The sequence below is a fragment of the Haliaeetus leucocephalus genome, unplaced genomic scaffold, assembly GCF_000737465.1.
Source record: "Haliaeetus leucocephalus isolate CR32 unplaced genomic scaffold, Haliaeetus_leucocephalus-4.0 Scaffold830, whole genome shotgun sequence".
Classification (NCBI taxonomy): Eukaryota; Metazoa; Chordata; class Aves; order Accipitriformes; family Accipitridae; genus Haliaeetus; species Haliaeetus leucocephalus.
Genome location: NW_010973266.1, coordinates 4173478 through 4191487, shown reverse-complemented (window position 1 = coordinate 4191487; position 18010 = coordinate 4173478). Strand labels below are relative to the sequence as shown.

The following is an 18010-nucleotide window of genomic DNA, read 5'->3' as shown; positions in this document are numbered from 1 at the left end:
TGCAGGGACAGGCTGCAGGTCACCGAGCCCAGGGTGGGAAGGAGTAGACATGGGGGTTCCCCCTCTGTAGGAGCACACTTTAATTTTTAAATTGCTTCTGAAAACACAAGCAAACCACTGATGCTACCTCCATCCCCCATCTGTGGTAAGAGGAGTTGTGCTCTCACTTATAACCAACCCCTTCCCAGCTAGCAGCAGCCTGCGGGCAAAAATACCCAACACTCACACAGTACATTTGTTCTTATGCTCTAGCGAGCGCTTTGTTTTTGTTTTTTTTTTTTTTTTTTAAAAACACAGGCCGATTGCTTGTTCTAAGCTCCCACAGTACCTTTGAACACCTGTAACCCCGGTGCCAGCCCACACCTGACGGATGCTGCAAAGGTGCCGCAACCTTTTCCCAAACCAGCAGGTCTGTCCCCCAGCGCTGACGTTGTGCAACAAGGCGCGTGGCTGTTGCGTACAGACGGCAACCCCAGAAAAACCCAGAGCTTTACCTAAACGGTTCAGACTCGTGCACGTCAAGCGCAGCCCCTCGTATCCGTCCTTCCTTCAGGGCTTGAGTTAAGGCCTTCTCGTCCACCAGCCCCCCGCGCGCCGTGTTCACCAGGAACGCTCCCTGCCTCATCTGGAGGTGGCCGGGAAAACAGAGAGATGAGAGTGAGCTCGGTGCGGTGACCTGGTCCTACCCGCACCCCGACACAGCAGCGGGTGCCCCGGGGTGCCTCCTCCCGCGACTGCGCCCCGCTTTTTGTGCCGAGTGGCTGTGCTCCCACCCCAGAGCAATCCCCATCCTGGCGTACATGGGTTTTCTACGGAAAGCCTAGCTCTGGCTGGTATCGGCAAACAAAACCTTCTCCTGCCATTGCCTCTGCACCACGGGCATAGGGCTTGCTTACCTGGTAGCACCAGGTAAACACCGTGGGGAGACAGACGGGCTGTTGGGTGTAATTGGCTATTTTGGAGGCAGCCCGTAGGCACCGAGGCACTGGCTCGCTGCGGCCGTGACCGCAGAGGGACCCACGGCCAGCACCGACACTCGCGGTTTGCCCACTGAAGAGCAAAGTGCTCTCCTCGGTCGTGTGTGCAAGACAAATTACCTGCTTAATCGTGAAGTCGTTGATAAGGTGGTGGTTATGTTCGTTAAGGTTACAGTGCAACGAGACACAATCGCTCTGATAGAGCAGGTCCTGGAGCGTGTAGACCCGCTGGACGCCCAGGGATCTCTCTATCCCGTCCTGCAGGTACGGGTCATAAAATATCACGTTGAAGCCGAACGCTTTGGCTCGGACCGCGACCGCCTGCGCAGTGCGACCTGTGTGCAAAGGAAAGAGAGGAGTTAATTTAACCGATTCCCACCTCCCCAGCTCCACGTGGCTGAGCTGCCCCATACTCTGACCCCCCAGCCTAGCCCGGGGACTGCCATGGGGGTCCCCTGTAACCTCCTGGGCTTCCAGGGAAGCTGGCTGGAAGGCAAATCCAGGCCACCTTGCACAGGGAGAGGTGTGCTTGGCTTCAGTGAGATGTTTGTGTTAAAATAAAAAAAAAAAAAAAACCCAAACAAAATGAAGAGCGAGGCCATTAGGCACCTGCCAGCTCACGGCCATTTGAATACATGGCACCATCCATGCCCATGCAGGTCTGGTGGGGAAGGCACAACGTGCGGCTCAGCCCCACTGACGTGCGGCTCTGGACATTGCAGCGAAATAATCCTCTGCGGTGCTGCGCCTACCAAGAAAAGCCAAAAAAGGAAAGAAAAAAGCACCACCTTCTTTAGGCAACTTGTATGTGATTGATAGGTTTTTCAGCCTCTGGCTGAACGGCTGGTTAATTGGGCAACTGTCGTGGCTTGGAAGCAAAGGGCTACTACAGCCACTGTGCTGGGCAAGGATGTTTGTGGTGGTGTTGGAGACCCCCCTGCCCGTCCCTACCACGAGGGCTGCGCAGGCTCCATTTATCTGTTAATTTTTCCAGCTAGTGGCGGTGCGGCAGCGCAGCACGTGCCTGGTTAGTGGTGCACCACAATGTCCCCCCCATGCATGTACACTCCTGGTGCCCCAGAGATGCCTGGTTGACCAGGGGACATCAGCCCTGGCTGACCCAGCTCTTCTGCTCTAACCTCACCCACCTGCCTTGCCTCAGTTTCCCCATTTAAACATGCTCATGTTCCAGCTTTTTGCACTAATTACCCTAGGGCTTTGCAAGACAACAGCATGAAGCAAATGGGGAGAATGGCTACTGCACAGAAAGCAAGTCGAAATACTGCTGCAACATTTGTGGTCTGGCTCCCAGTCAGTGCTGCCTCGATGGCAGCCGCCCTCCAGCTGCTGGAGGGCACAGGCCCCATAATGCAGCCAGAACTGCTCCCTAAACCGGGATCTCACCAAAATCTCCTCTGCTCAAGTTTCTGTCACTGTGTCTGTGTCTGGCCATGAAGTGCTGGGTGAGTTTCTGCTGCCTGAACCATCTTACGCTGGCTGGACTTTGCTCCCAAAAGGGATGTCAAAGAAAGAGGGCTGACAGCAGAAGTGCTGAAGCTACCGCTGATGATGAAGCTCTCTGTAGCTATGGGTGAACTGAAGACAAACTTTGTTTTACACAGCCCTGCCACCGCGCAGGGCAGAATGGCTCAGGAAGAGCCGGGTTGGTGTAGCCGTGGCTCAGGGATGGGTTTTTTCGGGAGAAGACGGCAGCATGGTCCCTCTTGGGGTGCTGCTGGGTTTCACCAGCGCTCCTCCAAGGACTCAGCCAAGGCTCACAAAATACAGCTCTCATTTTAGGTCCTTCCTGGGGTGCTGAAGTGATGCCAAGTCTTCCTCAGAGGCTGAACACCGGGCCGGCGGTGCTGAACGCACCGTTCGCAGCCTGCCCGCCCTTCGCTAACGTACCGAAGCCGATGAGGCCGAGTGTTTCTCCCCTGATGCGAGCGGCACCGGAGGCCACCTCCCGGATCTGCTCCACGCTCTGCACCCGCGTGCCTTCCCGCAGCGCCTGGTAAAGCCACGTGTTTCGTCGGTAGAGGTTGAGGACGTGGCAGACGGTGGAGTCGGCCGTCTCCTCCACGGCGGCCGAGGGGATGTTGCAGACGGCGATCCCTGCAGAGGCGACACCACAAAGCACAACCGTGGCTCAGGAGGGCAGCCCCGGCCGCTCACCCCATGGCAAAGCAAAAGGGGCTCCCGGCCCATCACCCGTCATTTTTTTAAGCATTTAGAGTAATGTTTTCCAAGGGCGTGCATGGTTTAGGTACAGCAGCCTGAAAAAAACCCACCGTGACCGGTAATGCTGAGGGGTCCCCTATGCCCCAGCGTCTCTCTGGAGCAAGGACAAGTGCAGAGTTCAAGCGCGATAGCTGCGCAGGAGTAATTCCAGCAGCAAAGGTTCGGTTTGCAATAGAAAGACTTATTCTTGTTTAGTTTCATCGACCTTCAAAGCAACTTAAATCGCACTGGCAGAAGTCACTCCTTTTCCACAGTAAGACTGTTCAACCATTGAATTATTCAGGGACCAACGATTTGGTGCACTCGAGCAGGATGGTGCACCAGGTCAGCGTGGCAGGGCCGGCTTCCCCTTCCACCGACAAGCACCAAAACAGTCGACTCCAAACACCCCACGGCAAGGCTCGGGGTGACTGCTACCACCACGGCATGCATACCATCAGCACAGCCTCCACCCAACACCCACACTCCTGCAGGAGGAACCAATCGCTCCTGCCACAAAATTTGGAGGCTTTCCCAAAATTTGGGAAGTGCAGAGGGCACAGCCAAGCCGGAGCAGCTCTCCCGCCCCAGCACCGCCACCGCACACCCGCCCGTCCTGGCGCGGGTCTCGATAACAGACCTTTTGTTCCTTTGCCACAAAAGGTTTATTTTGTGGCGTCCCCACTTGGAGCTGCAAGTATTAAGTTCACTGAAAATGCCTCATCGATCACTGCCCCGTCCAGGCTCAGTAACGTGTGTAAGGGTGTGCTTAATTTCACATCTATTCAGCAGAGCAGTTAAGCACATGCTTGTATCCCACCAGATTCAATGCGATTTAAACACACATTTAAAGATGGATGTGTATTTAAGTGCTTTACTGGACTGGGGCCTTTGAGCAGAAACCATGAAAAAGTAGGAGATAAAGACAGAATAAGATATTCAGAAAATCCCCTTCCACTGTAAGGGGCACTGATTCAAAATCAAAAATCTCTTTCCCATCCCTCTGCCAATATCCCTGCTCCCAGGAGCTGCCTATCTGTTTTTAAAACCGTTTTCTACCCTGTGGCTGTCTGAAAGACCTACAGAAATTGGGAGAAAAACTGACTGACCCTACAGGGTGAAAAAACCCACCACCAGCCAACCCCTGAAAACACTGTCTGCCTCCTCTCCCTTTCAGGCGACAAGGACACGATGCTCTGGTCCCCACGAGCTCTGTTATTTACTCTTGTGCCCCCAGGAGCAGGAGCTGCCGGCACCGGGAGGGTTAAATACCCACGGTGGATGGTTCAACACCAGCATCTTGTCCTGGGGGTATTTTCTGGTGGGTCGAAACTGGTCCCACCAGCCCAGCCAGCAAGGTGCAGGCGGCCGCTAGTGTGCAGCCAGGCACCGCGTTCAGACACTGGCCATTTATTGACTGCACAGTTTAAAAACTACCTTATGGAAAGCAATACCAATTAAACTTTACGCTACATTTGTGGGTAGTCATTACATTTTCTACTCGAAACCACATCATTTGGCCACCCAATTTGCCAAGTATAAAAAGAAGGATTATACTGCAGTATCCCATTACTTTATTCGTTATATTTTTCCTTTCTTGATGTTCAAAGCCTCAGAACATTGTTATAATGGATAATAACAATAAGAGTTAAAAACATGAAGAAACCATTACATTGAGAAGACACTGTTCTCCTCTTGAAAAAAAATAATTCACTATATTGAGAATTGCTTTTTTAGGAATGACTATTTGAAACTCTCTTATCGCAATTATCTTTGTAAAACAGCTCACGTGAAATGGCCGTCATTCTTCACTTCCCCAGAGATAACCTGTAATACAAGATATCCTAAACACTGTTGTAGGACTGCTTGATAGAGTGAATCTTGGGATCAGATGATCAAAAGCATTTGTAACTCAGCTGCTAAAATAATGGATACAATTAAGCTCTCGCATGGGGGGGGTGTGCACCCAAAGGTCTCTGTGACCACCCAAACCAGTACAGAAACTGGGTGGCCCCAGCACCATCTGACAGCCACGCAATGCAGGCTACACGCACCCCCCCGAACCCAGCTGTGCAGAAAAATCCCACAGCTGGACATAAGGGCTCCTTTCTGACAATGTGAACCTCCGTATTTTGGCAGTCCATGTGACATGTACCCACAGTAAATGGCCTTTGATGAGATGGCAAAGGAGGTGGCAACAACCCAACACAAAATTCCTGCTCCACCATCCGACACGTCACCTTCCCAGTGGTGTGGGCATGACTCCAAGAACCAGATCAGATCAAAAGACTAATCTCACTTAACAAAACATAATAAAACACACTTCCTCCAATTTTTCTGAAGCTAGGTCAACTGTCGTGTGCCAGAAATAGAACAGCCATACAAATATCTGTTGGTACAAGGGGGCATCTGGAACTAGGGACAGTGTGGGAACAAGGGACTCAGATGGGGCAGTTTTAACACAGTATGAGCCTAAAAGCTGCCTTCTAAAACTGCACCATTTCGTTTACTTCATGGTCAAGTTTTCTTGTCGTAATATTCTCTATGTGCAAAAAATGTAGACTGCACCTGTAATTTTAGGGGCCGAATCACCCCCATTTGGAAGGTCCTGCCTGCAACTCCACTTTGCCAGCACGATCCTGTGGGAAGCAGCAGGTACTTGTGCTGATTTTAAAGACTCGGGGGGATGTAGGAGGGAATGGGGTGCAGAGCTGAGACCTACCAAGCTCCCCCGCAGCTTTGATGTCAATGTTGTCGTAGCCACTGCCTATTCGAACAATGACCCGTAAGGCCTTGAACTTCTCTAGATCTTCTCGAGTCAGCGTGATGGTGTGGTACATCATCGCCCCAACAGCTTCATTTAATACCTGGAACAGAACAGACACGTCAGGAGCCACCAGGACACCTGGAGGGGACACCTGCAGCTCCTCAATCAGGAATATTACACAGTAAATTGTACGTTTTTACTGCTGGCCTACTGTCTGACCCAGGCACGGTGCAAGCCGACACTTCCAGGTGTCACCAAAACCATCAGGGGTGTGACCCACCAACACCGAGGCTATTCCCTTTGGGAACAGACGGGATGGATATCTGAAAATTATGACGTTACATCTGGGGAGACAAGACAGAGGAAAACTGAGCCAGTCGCTCACCCGGACCCTTTTCCAGGTGGCTATCTGCTAATCCTTCTGCTTCCAACCAGCAGTAATTCTACTTTTAAACAGGAATTCGGTTTTAGAGCAGTATCTATTGTTTTTGAACACAACTGTGTGTCACTTACTTATAACTCCTTGACCTTCTTTTGTACACTGGAAGTACAAATATCTGTCATACTGTTCACATTAACCTTTCCTGTATCTTTTCAAGAGTACCTAAAAAGATTTGTGTGAGGCTGTACAGTCACATAAGGCTGTACTCTGTCCCCTTCAATGGAGATTCAAACCTTCATTGCTGTGCACCATAAGCTACCCCGGAAACCCCAAACCGACCCAAATTCTCCAAGATTGGCTCACCTATGATCTATCAAAGTCTTATAAAAGATCTCTGTCCTCCTTCCCCCACATTTAATATTTGAAGCACTGCAAAGATCAGCACTGATGCTATCTGTAGTTCTCTTTCCCAGATCCTGGAAGTGATTTCTGATCACTTCAAACCTCCTTTGAGTTATCTAAATGTGCACAAAGAATAATTTTAAAAGCAGTATTTACAAGTAGTTGAGCTTCCAAGCAGAATACTGCACGGCTCTGTCTGCACGCTGCCCAAACCTCGCCCACTCACTGCTGGGGAGAAATAAGCTGGGAGAAACGAGCAGCCCATCAGCTGCAGCGCAGGATGGTGTTAGCAAAGCCAGAGCAACTGCGCCGCATGCTGGGGAGGTGCAGAGTTCTCTTACTGCTGCACCGAGCAAGCAAACTTCAAAAAAAATGAGAAACGTTAATAATACTGATGTAAAAAAACCTGATGTGAAGAGATAAGGTGACTCTTTTTTTCCAGAAGAACATCTGGCTTCTAAACCAGCCTTGATGAATTTTAATCTGCAGCGACTTCTGTCGATGTTATCTGCTGACCGACGCAGCTTTGTATGCTTTTTGCTCCAGAAGAACTGGAAGACGAAGGCCAGAGCACACCGTCCCCCAGCCCGGCCCGCCCGCACCCTCGCAGTTCGTGTTACCTTCTCGTGAATCTCCTGAGTTGATTGTGCGTCACAGAATGCAACCGTCGCCAAGTCCTTCAAAATGGGCATCTCCACCGTACAGTCCCTCCCATCCAGCAGTGCCACGAGGGGCCGGGGGTGCATGGGGCCGTTCATGATTTGAGGGCGAATACCTGCAAGCAGAAGAAGCGCAGCTTTTACACCGGCAGCAGTGGCAAGGTGCCCCCCGGCAGCACGGTTCCTGTGTCGGGTGAGGTGGTTTCAGCCTGTAAAACAAATTTTGGGGGGCGACGGCAATGCAATGCGAAGTTTAGCCTAAGGTTCGATTTTCTGTCTGGGAGTATGGCTGTGGTTTTGCCCCAGCTGGAGAGAAAACGCAGCGAGGCTTGCTCCCAGGACAGGGATGGACAACCCCATTTCAGCCACCTGTGACTTTATGGTGGTGTATCTCCACTGTGCTGATCCTCACTGACACAGGCCCCGTTTCAAGCAACCCCCCCTAAGCCAGAGCTGCTGGCCTCTTCAACCGTTTTATTTAGCATCTTAGGAGTGAAACCCAAGCCAGCAGTAACTTTTTCCCGTCTGCAAGGAAGGCCAGGATTTTGTTCCGCAGACATACACTGGCACTTGGTCTGGTTTTTTAAGGACTGATCATTTTGACCACCTCAGAGAGACAAGTCTGAACAGCCATCCACTAAAAAAAAAGGATTACTGGAAAAGCAAAGAAAGAGCAGGACACCAAAGACCTCTTTAGCATACAGGCATATATTCTTACTGATTACCAAAAGGCTTCAAGGTAGGAATGGCGAAGCTCAGCTTACTTTTCAAAACCAAAGCCGGTCTATCCCTGCATCCCATAGGATGCTCTGGGATGTGTGGCTAGAGCCAGCGTGAAGGACCAGCATGTATGGGATGAAACGGCTACAGACCCTGCTCCGCCGCTGCAGCGAGCACACTCGTGCCAGCGGAGGACACTGCTCTTCTCACACTTACACACACCTCTCTGTGGGCTGCTCCCTTGAAAATATGTGTATTCAGGGGTCTGCTCGGCTGTGCTGCTTTTTTTCTCATTTCACAACAACACGTTCTCCAGGCGGAGGTGAGGAAAAGAACGATCACCACCAAGGGCCGCAGAAGCCTGATTTTTATATCCTATTTATTGCTCTGCTGGGGATTAACTAGTTCATTTTTGGACAAGTCACTTAGAAATTTCTACGCCTCCATTTACCACTCAGTGAGGCCATTTATTACATTAGGACTGTACAAAATATCTCAGCTATCTTTTTCGGCTACCCAGGTGGTTTCTGGGAAAAGCATAGGTGGGGGGAGCGGGTGCTCTGGGCACAAAGCGATGTTTTATTTCTGCTGCCACACCATGAGACGGCCAGACCTGGAGGGTTTGGGTTCAAACCTTCAAACCCCCGCAAAAGCAGCCCCAGCAAGGTCCTTACCAAACCCCCTCCTTCTGCACAAGGACCTTCCAGGGCTACCAGCCAACGTCTGACTCGCTTTTAAGCACTGCGGTTGTGTGATCCTTTCATTGAGGGGCTAACAGACACACTAAATGCCTTCACTGCTTCTGGATCAGAGCGTTTTCCCCTGCCACGCTACATCACGGGTATCACGACTTCTTTCTCACAGTGAAACTGTGGATGTCGGTGAGCTGGACAAGCACGGGGCTTGGCTGAGGGAACTCCATGGAGTTGTTTTTTGGGTATTTTGGGGGGGTCAAACATCTCACATGGGGTATTACAGAAAAAATGCTACTGTCTGTGGCACTGTTTGAGTAAGTCAGACTAAAGGCGAGAGCGGGAGGCTCCTTCGCTGGCCCTCGCGTGCAGGGCTGGGGACCGCTCCAGCCCTCTGGACTGTGGTCAACGCCAGGAATCGTGTCACTGCAGCCCCATGTGCCAGAAAAACAACAGTGAGGGAAAGAAACTAATGAGAAGAGCAACGCGCTTGATTTCTTTTTTTTTTTTCTTTTTTTGTTAAGGGAAAATTAAATGTGCCTTTTTGTCCAGATTGCTGTCGGGTAAAGTATTAGCAAGATCTCCACCAGCTGATGCGCATGTGACAGACGCGGGCGCTACGGGCCAAAGCGATGGCTCCCAGACTGCGCCGGCACCAACAGCATTGCCCTGGGGAGGGATCTACACTGCTGCGTATGAAACGCGGGATAGCACGCAGTTCCATTTATTTTACATGGGAAAAAATAACCCCATGGAAAAAGGCAGGTTTAACGGAGTGGGTTTAATGGCGCTCTGTTCCTATTTTGTTGCATCTGCTTTAAGAAATGAAGAACCAACCAACCCAGCAGACCTGACCAAAGATTTTCAGCATTACACATGAACGTTTTTGGAATAGGTCCTTCTCTCTGTCTTTCCTACCGAGATCTCCATTAGCATGGACTGGAAGTAATACATTATGTTTGCATGCATTTCATCCAGATGGAAGTGCAACTGTGTCAATAGGCAGGGTAGAGCGCCGAGACGATTTGGATAACTGAAAGAAGCTTGCCATAAGCAGATAAGCAAGAATAAAAACATGTACAAATCTCAGAGCGCTTACACAATCCCTATGTGAAGCACTATACCACAGCTAGATTATTTTCTCAGGTTAACAAGCGAGTGAATTGTAACACTGACTTAAACGCTTACTAACGTGTATGATCTCCAAGGCTTAGAGCATCACCTATCAACCTCACACCGCAACTGTAAATAAAAAGGAATCCGACGCAAGGACAAGGTGGCCGTGGTGGTCCCAGCCCCGGTGGCCACCATCCCTGTCCCCAAGCCGCAGAACCATATGCCTCTGGGCTAGCTGAGCTCGGTGCCCACTGGGGACTAGGACCATCCTCAGGTGGAGCAGCAGGCACACGGAGGCTGGCGGTGGCTTTCTGCGAGCCTGGCACATGGAAGACGAAACCACAGGTTATCTGAAACTTTGACATTTAATCTGAGCCCCAAAATAACGGTTTTATTATGCTGCCATTACATAAGCTTCTTTGAAAGTCAAACGAAACACAGCTTTTTTTTTTTTTTTTTTGAAACAGCATCTGTGTCTTTGCTCTGGATTAGGGATGTAATTGTGCATGATGACACAGGCTTCTTAGGCATGTCACCCTCGCCCGCACACAAAAGTGCAGTCGCCGAGGATGAATGCCGGCTGGAAACCGCGAGGTAGTCAGAGGAATGTCTCTCATTTCTCCTACTTCAATGAGGGAATTTACTTCAGCTTGACAAGGAAAGTTTTGAAGCAAATCAATACGAGATGAAGTGCATAATGTATGGAAATTACGTTTTAATAAAAACCATTGGCAGGTTTGCAACTTCAACCGCAGTATATTTTCCTCGCCTGCCTCTCTTGTTGCCTCTCCACCACCCTGCATCTATTCTTCACCGTCCTGGTTCCTACCTCCTGCAAAAACACATTCAAACTGAAACATTTGGGCTGACAAAAGCAAGCCAAACTCAGTCCGCTTTTCTCTTTACCTAAGCTCATACAGCACGTTTGTTCTGCGTGCGACTGCTTCATTAAGAACAAGGTAAGCCACGGATCAGAAAGTAATTAAAACAGCCAGACACTCCCCCACTACATTCTGATAAAAACATCGCAGCCATTAACCCTTTCGCTCTGCCACGCGTTGTAAACCCACCGGGCTCACTCCACCGAGGGGTACGACGGGGTGTAAACCAAACCCATCGCTGCCTCCACAGCGGGCAGCAGAGCGGGCAGAAGGCAGCGGACCAGCTCTCCTCGGCGCTGGGGTGGGATCAGCTCTCCCTCCCAAGAGCCTCACCAATTTGGTGGCTCTCCCCGCCATCTGAAGCTCATTTTGCCGATAAACCCCCAGCCATTCTTGCAAAGTTGTGGCGAGTATTGTTCGGTATGTAATTTTTTTTTTTAAGGTGTTTTCAGCTGCCTGCGGACCCTCGCCAGCATTGCAGGGAGAGCTTGCTAAGGAAGAGGGAGAGGAGGAAGGGTTTATGGAAAAAAAAAAAAAAAAAGGAAAAAAAAGAAAGGCTTTGCAGTCACACTGAGAACTCAAACTCCACCCCGGCTCACAGGCAGCGCCGCTTGTTGCACGCAGCCCCGCGTATAAAGTGCTTTTGTTTCATTTTTAATACACAAAGCCTGCTTGTCCTCTCCTGCCGCTCCTCCCCTTTGCCACCCACTTGTATCCGATCCCAATGGCACCCCTGCCAAGAGAATTAGGGAGTGCTCCCTGCTAAATGGCAGCCTTTGTGTGACCGCAAGACGGCTGGTACTATCTCACAGAAACAAAAGCAGAAGCCATTTGCCTAATTCTTATTAATCTCAGTTGCCTACGCCACGCAGCATTAAAAAAAAAAAAAGGCTTTAAACATGTTCACTTGCAGTATATAAAAGTGCATCAAGAAGCAATCCTGACACTCGCCTGAATTACCCGTTCACAACAAAGTAGCTACAGTTTTACAGTCAACTACACACTTTATTAAACAAACAGAAAAGAAACAGGAAATTTCCCCTTGCCTGGAAAATGTTGCCTCCACATTCTTCTTCTTATTAAAAACCACACATGGCAGTGGAGGAGGAGGGAGGGAAGAGAAGGGGGGGGAACCCACACACGATAAAATACTACCACTTTTCAGTGCGTTGCCTCTCCTTTCGTCTACGAGGGGGTATCTTCAAACAAGCAATCCCGCGGCCCACAGCTGCAACATCTCAAGACAAATGTCTCTTTGAACACGGAGGGAACAGAAAAGGCTTTTGTCCTGAGCCACAGAAGAATAGTCTGAAATTGCGAGAAGAGTTACAGTCACCTCTGCGCGGCTCCCAACTCTTCAGAGCACTCCCTCCAGACTTTGCCGAAGCTTTTAACTAATCGTAGTTCTTTCCCAGCCCTTGAATAAAATCATGTGAGTGCCAGCCAAAAAATCTTATGCTATGCACACTAAAGGGTTTGTATATGTCACAGTTGCTTTTTCCCCCTTCCACTCCCCTCCTCCTATTGACTTGCACATACGGCGTTTTTTTTCCGAGTTGTCTCAAATGGATTTAATCTGTGCCACGCTGCGTTTTATGTTTGTTTGGGTTTTTTTGTGTGGGTTTTTTTTTTTTAAACTTAAAAATGAAACATGCCTTTCCATGCGGAGTATATTGAACGAGGCTCCAGAAACAGGCTGATAGCCTTTAGCAGCAGCATCACAAAAACAAACACAAAGCACTGGGGGAAAGCAAGGCTGCACTGATCTCATCTAGCACCCAGAAACGAAGGGCCAAATTCTTTCTTCATGTGTAAACCGACTGGTTTTCAGCATCAGAAATGACACTGGCTTGTTGGAAGGATTCACGTCTTCTTGGAGATGCCCATCTCCTGGTCCTGCCTGGTTTGTCCCAAATAGATAAAAGCAGCCCCCTATCATCGTCATCCCAATCCCACACTCCCGCAGAGCACCGGGAAGTGCCGCTGCGGGACATGGAGGAGGAGGGCAGGTCATACCTGTGCAATGCCCCGTCTCCAGAGCACGTGGCAGCTCACAGCTTGGAGCAGTTGTTTTTTAATCTTTCCAGTCACCATCACCATTGCCAGCAGCAGCAACATCTAGAAAGAATCCTCATCCAAGAAAGAAGAAAAAAAAAAAATCTGCATCTCACTCCCATTTAATACTGTTAGCCCTGCAGTTGTCATTCCCTGGGTACAGAGTGGTGCAAGTTAGTTAACAGAGGGATCTAGGTGGCCTTGGTGCAAACTACCTTGGATCCATCAAACTGATTTTCAGCCATGGAAGCCAAAACAGAACCAGAGCACTGCTGCTGCACTGGTGGTACTGGCTACAATGCTTTACCCGGGAGAAATGCACTATATGGGGAATCTGTCAGCAGCAAGGCTAGCCTGTGCAGACCTGTGTTCCTCCATCATCGTTCTATCACCATCCTGCTGGTTCAAACAGCATCATCCCTCCCCTCCGCAGACTGGGGGGGTCTGAACCACCCAGAGCTGGTCCAAGGGAAACACCCGGGAGAAACGGGCAGCAATTCATCGGCACAAGCAGCCCTCTAACAGACAAGGGTCCTGCTGACCCTGGCAGATGCTTCTGGATGCCCAGGAGAGTCCTGGAATCGGAGGACGGGGTCAGGAATAAGGAGAAAAAGGTTTATTATCCTAAGCCCATACTGACTTGTAACATAAATATCAAAAGACCTGTCAGCCTCCCTGAAATCCAATATCTGAGTACAAGACAAGGGGATTTAGGCACAATCTTTCTCATGAACTTACATTGCCGTTGCTTGAGTATTTCAAATTTTCCACAGATTTACTGTCCCAGCCATCACCCCTGCGTTATGAGCTGCAAAGCCAGGGTCCTGCAGTGCCTTTCCGAGGTGCCTCAGGGGTCCCCACACCCTGGTGGCCCTGGACCACCCTCTCCATGGGCTGTAAACCAGTGCCGATCCTGCTTCAGGGCTGCACGGAGGGGAAACCTCTGGGAAGGCACCTCTGTGGGTCACAGACAGCACGTGGGGCGGTGGTTGCAAACTTCAGCGGTATCACTTGCAAGCAGAAAGGACTAAGTGAGTTGCGAAGGTGCCATCGAACAAGTGCTGAAGGAAGGTTTCTGTGAGGATGGGGATGTTTTTGGAAAGCGCTGCAGATGCTGCAGGATCGAGAGGACCACCCTCCTTTACCACAGCATACTCACAAGTGATGCTCTTCCTTTCATTTAACTTTTCCTGTTAATAAATGCTTCTCATAATAAATGCATATGAAAAAATGAAATAAAGAGAGTCTTTATCTCACAGTCAGGGGAAAACAGATATTTACTGTTACTTCTAACTGTAAATACTCTGGAGGCACTTCGTACTGTACAGACAGAAGCCACACAAATACAGAACCAGTTTAGAAAGTGACATCAAATCTCTTTTTTTATAAATAATCATGGTGTGGTTTTTTTTTAAAGCAAAGCAAAGCACCTTTGAGACTGCCAGGATCCTACTGGGAAAAGACTGGGAAGTTTTTTTGTTCAGAACTGATATCCACAATGCAGCTGGAGCTGATGGGCTCCACGCTTGCAGCCAGGGTTGCCACGGGGAAGGGGGACGACGGCAAAGCGGAGGCGATTTCCAGCCTGCTGGGAAAACCCACAGGTCCATGGCAGTCCCCTCCAGAGTGGGAAATCACGCTTCAGAGAAACTCCCGAGCTCCAGAAACATAAGCAAAGAGGCAGCAAGGCCCATCCTCCCCTGTGAGAGGCAGGGTCCTTGCCAGAAAGGAAAAAACTCATACCTGCCATTGGGAAGAGCCTGTGCAAACTCCTGACCTCTCCGGCACATTTCCTCCCATCAGCACCTAAGAGCTGGCTTTTTGCCAGTTCCCTTTTTAGATAACTTTTCAGGGCTTCCTTTAAGAATGTATTTTTAAAAATTCATGGGAAATTCCCATATAAAACAATATCCTCATTAGCTGATACGAACACTGTGATTACGGTCCCCAGCTGAACTACAGAAGCAGACAGCAACCACAAAGAAATGCTCAATAAAAATACAAGGAGTATATATATATGGTATTTTGTTGCTCTTATTTTAATTCCTGTAGACACACACTAGAAACAGATACACCTCTTCACCTCCTTTTGCATACCTCCATTAAAGCACTGAGATACACGTAACCCGCTGCCAGGGATGCAGTCTTGGGGCAGGAAAGCCAAGTACAAGCTTTGCAAGGAGCACTACTCTTCCATTAAATAATCTCTGGACTGAACTAAATCTCATCCAGGAGCACTCTAGATAGAGCCACAAGTATATAAACTAGTGTAACACAATAAGAAAGCGATAGAATAGTAATACGTAGCCTCTGCTATATACTTGCCGTACCAAATCGTTGGTGTTTTGGTTATTCCCAGGCTGCTAGGTGGGTAAATCTGTGCCTATGAACACCAACCTGTGGCTTTCTGCTCCAGCTCACATGTGGATTAACAGGAGCGACTTCAAGAGGAGCTAAGCAAGGTCTTAGGGTGAAACTCATAATGGCCACACAAGGCGACGGGAGATGGGGTACCCGATGGATGTGCTGGCCCCAAGAGCTGGCCAGGGACCCCCAGAAGCAGGAGTGCGGAGCAGGGGATGGACGGACGGGACGGCGAGTCCGGAGAAGCAGTGGGAGCTGCCAGGGTATGTGAGAGAGATGGCAGAGCAGATGGGAGAGGCTGTAGGGGGTGGTGAGGGATGCTACCAAGAAAGCTAAAAGAACCACCTGGGAGAAAAACTGCTTGCTCAGAGGAGCTCAGTTTCTTGTATTCTCTTTTTTTTTTTTTTTTTAGAGGGGGATGGGAAAAAAAGGGGAAAAAAACAGTTAGGGTCTGTGTTGTGGTTATGATTCAGACACCATATGGATTCTCAAATGGTCCCACCACCCAGGGCTGAGCTTTGCAGCTCCTATTAAAAACAATCTGGAAAAGGTAGCAAAAACCCCAATAAATTCTCCTTGAACGTGCTCCATTACCAAGCCCAGTGCTGAAAACAAATCGTATTTGTAGTGCTTAGCGGATAGCTTTCTTGATACTATCCAGAAACCTGAGAAAATGCTTTCCCTCCAGTGCTGCCACTTCAGCTGCAGTATATATTCTTTACGTTTCATATGCGTGACGTTCACCTCTGAGACACACATTCCAGCCATACGGCATCATGCAGAAGGGATGAAATCCCACGCCAGCTCTCCTTCGGGTCCCTCCCTATCCTCTTTATCCATTTATCTTTTCCCAAATGGAAACAAACTACAGCAGTAAAAAACAAATGAGCTGCTCCAGGAAATGGACAGCTTTCATTGCTGTTTTTTTTTTTCTTTAAAACATAAAATAAATAAGACCAAGGAGAACGATGCTGATGCTTTACAAGAGGGCACAGGGGAGAGCTGTTGAGATTAACCATCTGAGCAGGAGGCTGCTTGGACTTCAAATCACCCTGAGGGATTCAGAGGCTGTAAAGATATTTTGGAAGACGAGATGTAAAAATCAAGACTAAAGACGAGCCCGCCAACCGGCAGCGGCAGCCCTGGCAAGGGCACAGCCTGAAAGGCCGCTGCTGGAGACCACCACAGGACCAGCAGCGCGGCTGCCGACAACGTACCAGCGTTGCGGGGTACAAACTTGGTTTTATCACACAGACAGACAACTGAGAGCCCTATAGTTTAGACTGGAAATTTCTCTCCAACGAAAAAATAAAGGTAATCCATCAAAGCAAGCACTTGGACTCAGCTTTTGGGCAGCAAGGGGTTCAATCACACTAGCTGTCCATGTGCCACTGGCACCTTTTAAACTTGCATTTGCACATTGATAATGGGTAATTCTGACTGGAAAACAAAGAAAATGGCACATTGTGAGATACTCGTAGGAATTAAATTATGCTGGTGTTAACCACTGACATTAGTCCTTCCCACTATGCTGGACAGAAAGTGCTATCAATCTTTGAAGCAAGATATACATTGGGCTTTCTATATGCTGCTCTCCTTTGCTGCTGGCACTTCTGAGATCTGCTGGAGGTTTTCTGTAGATCCCAGAGGAGGGTCAAGAAGGCACTGGAGGAGTTTCTGTGCTGGGGAGGACAGCGGTTGCCATTCACTGTTAGCTTACAGCATTTTCTGTAGGGTGATGCTCCTACAGCACAGATGAGCAAGCTGGAGAGATGGGACCACTTTGCCAGGGTGGGAGCCTGGGCAGCCTTTGGGAAGATAAATCCTCCTCTCCATGTCCACCTGTAGCTGTTGTCATCTCAAGACATTCGTCTGCAGCAAGAAGGGAGAACAGCCGACCGAGGATCCAGCCCAGGCTTTACTTAATGCTCCTTCCACGAGGGCAATGTGGGAGCCTTCGGTGAGAGCCCAGCTTGACTTTAAGAGCCTCTCCAAAGCAACCTTTGGCCAAGTGCAAAGTGCCAAAAAGGGCTGGCAACTGCCTCGGTTCCTCCTGCAAATGCCGCAGATGATGGGCTGTGGGCTGCGTCGGGAGCTGTGACCATCCAGGGAGCACCGAAGCCCTGGCCTGGGGCGAGGGATGGTTTCAATCCTTTAAATCCACCTGGACATCTCCAGCATCTTCAATCAAAGTGATAAAAGGCACACAACCTGCAAGCCACGGGCAGTGAGCGACGCCGTTTGCAGTGACGCGCAAACGAAAGAGAAGCACGTGGGTTGTCCCTGGGTTGTCCCTGAGCCCTGTGTGCTCCCGGGGGCTCTTCCACAGCTTGAGTGACGCTTGCTAGCTACTAAAGGAAAAAAGATGGTGAGCTCCCTCCAAAACCCACAGGTCTTGCCAAGGCCTTGTCCCTTGTAAGACCTATTAAAATAGCTCCTGGGCACTTGCCAAGCACACAAGCCCAGCTGGAACTGTCTGTTCAGTGACCCTGTTGCAAGGTCATCCCTTCTGGAGACCGAAACAGCCACTTTTTGACCTATGAATGTGAAACATTTCTGCTGAGGGCAATGGACATTTGGTAACTTTCTCCCTTCCTATTGCTGCTTCCAGCCGTGTCCCCGCTCTCAGATCCCCACCCTCTCTTTCCACAGCAAAGATCAAATGAAGGAAACCTGGGCATGGAGAAGAAGCCCAACCACCACCACGTTTCCAGCTTTTCTGCAGCACGTTCACAGCCCGTACAAGGCTCCTGCTTTTGTTGTCCTAGTTCCTTG

The 18010-nt window shown here is 49.6% G+C and overlaps 1 protein-coding gene across 2 annotated transcripts in view; it reads right to left on the bottom strand.

Moving 5' to 3' along the window:
• CTBP2 (C-terminal binding protein 2) overlaps nt 1-18010 on the bottom strand; it is a 76212-nt gene that overhangs the window by 3254 nt on the left and 54948 nt on the right. For both annotated transcript variants that reach the window (XM_010581979.1, XM_010581978.1), the window contains 5 exons: nt 7369-7523; nt 5920-6064; nt 2886-3092; nt 1098-1312; nt 495-625 (listed from right to left, as the gene is read on the bottom strand). In XM_010581979.1, coding sequence (XP_010580281.1) covers nt 495-625; nt 1098-1312; nt 2886-3092; nt 5920-6064; nt 7369-7523 — 853 coding nt within the window. The remainder of the gene's footprint in view (nt 1-494; nt 626-1097; nt 1313-2885; nt 3093-5919; nt 6065-7368; nt 7524-18010) is intronic.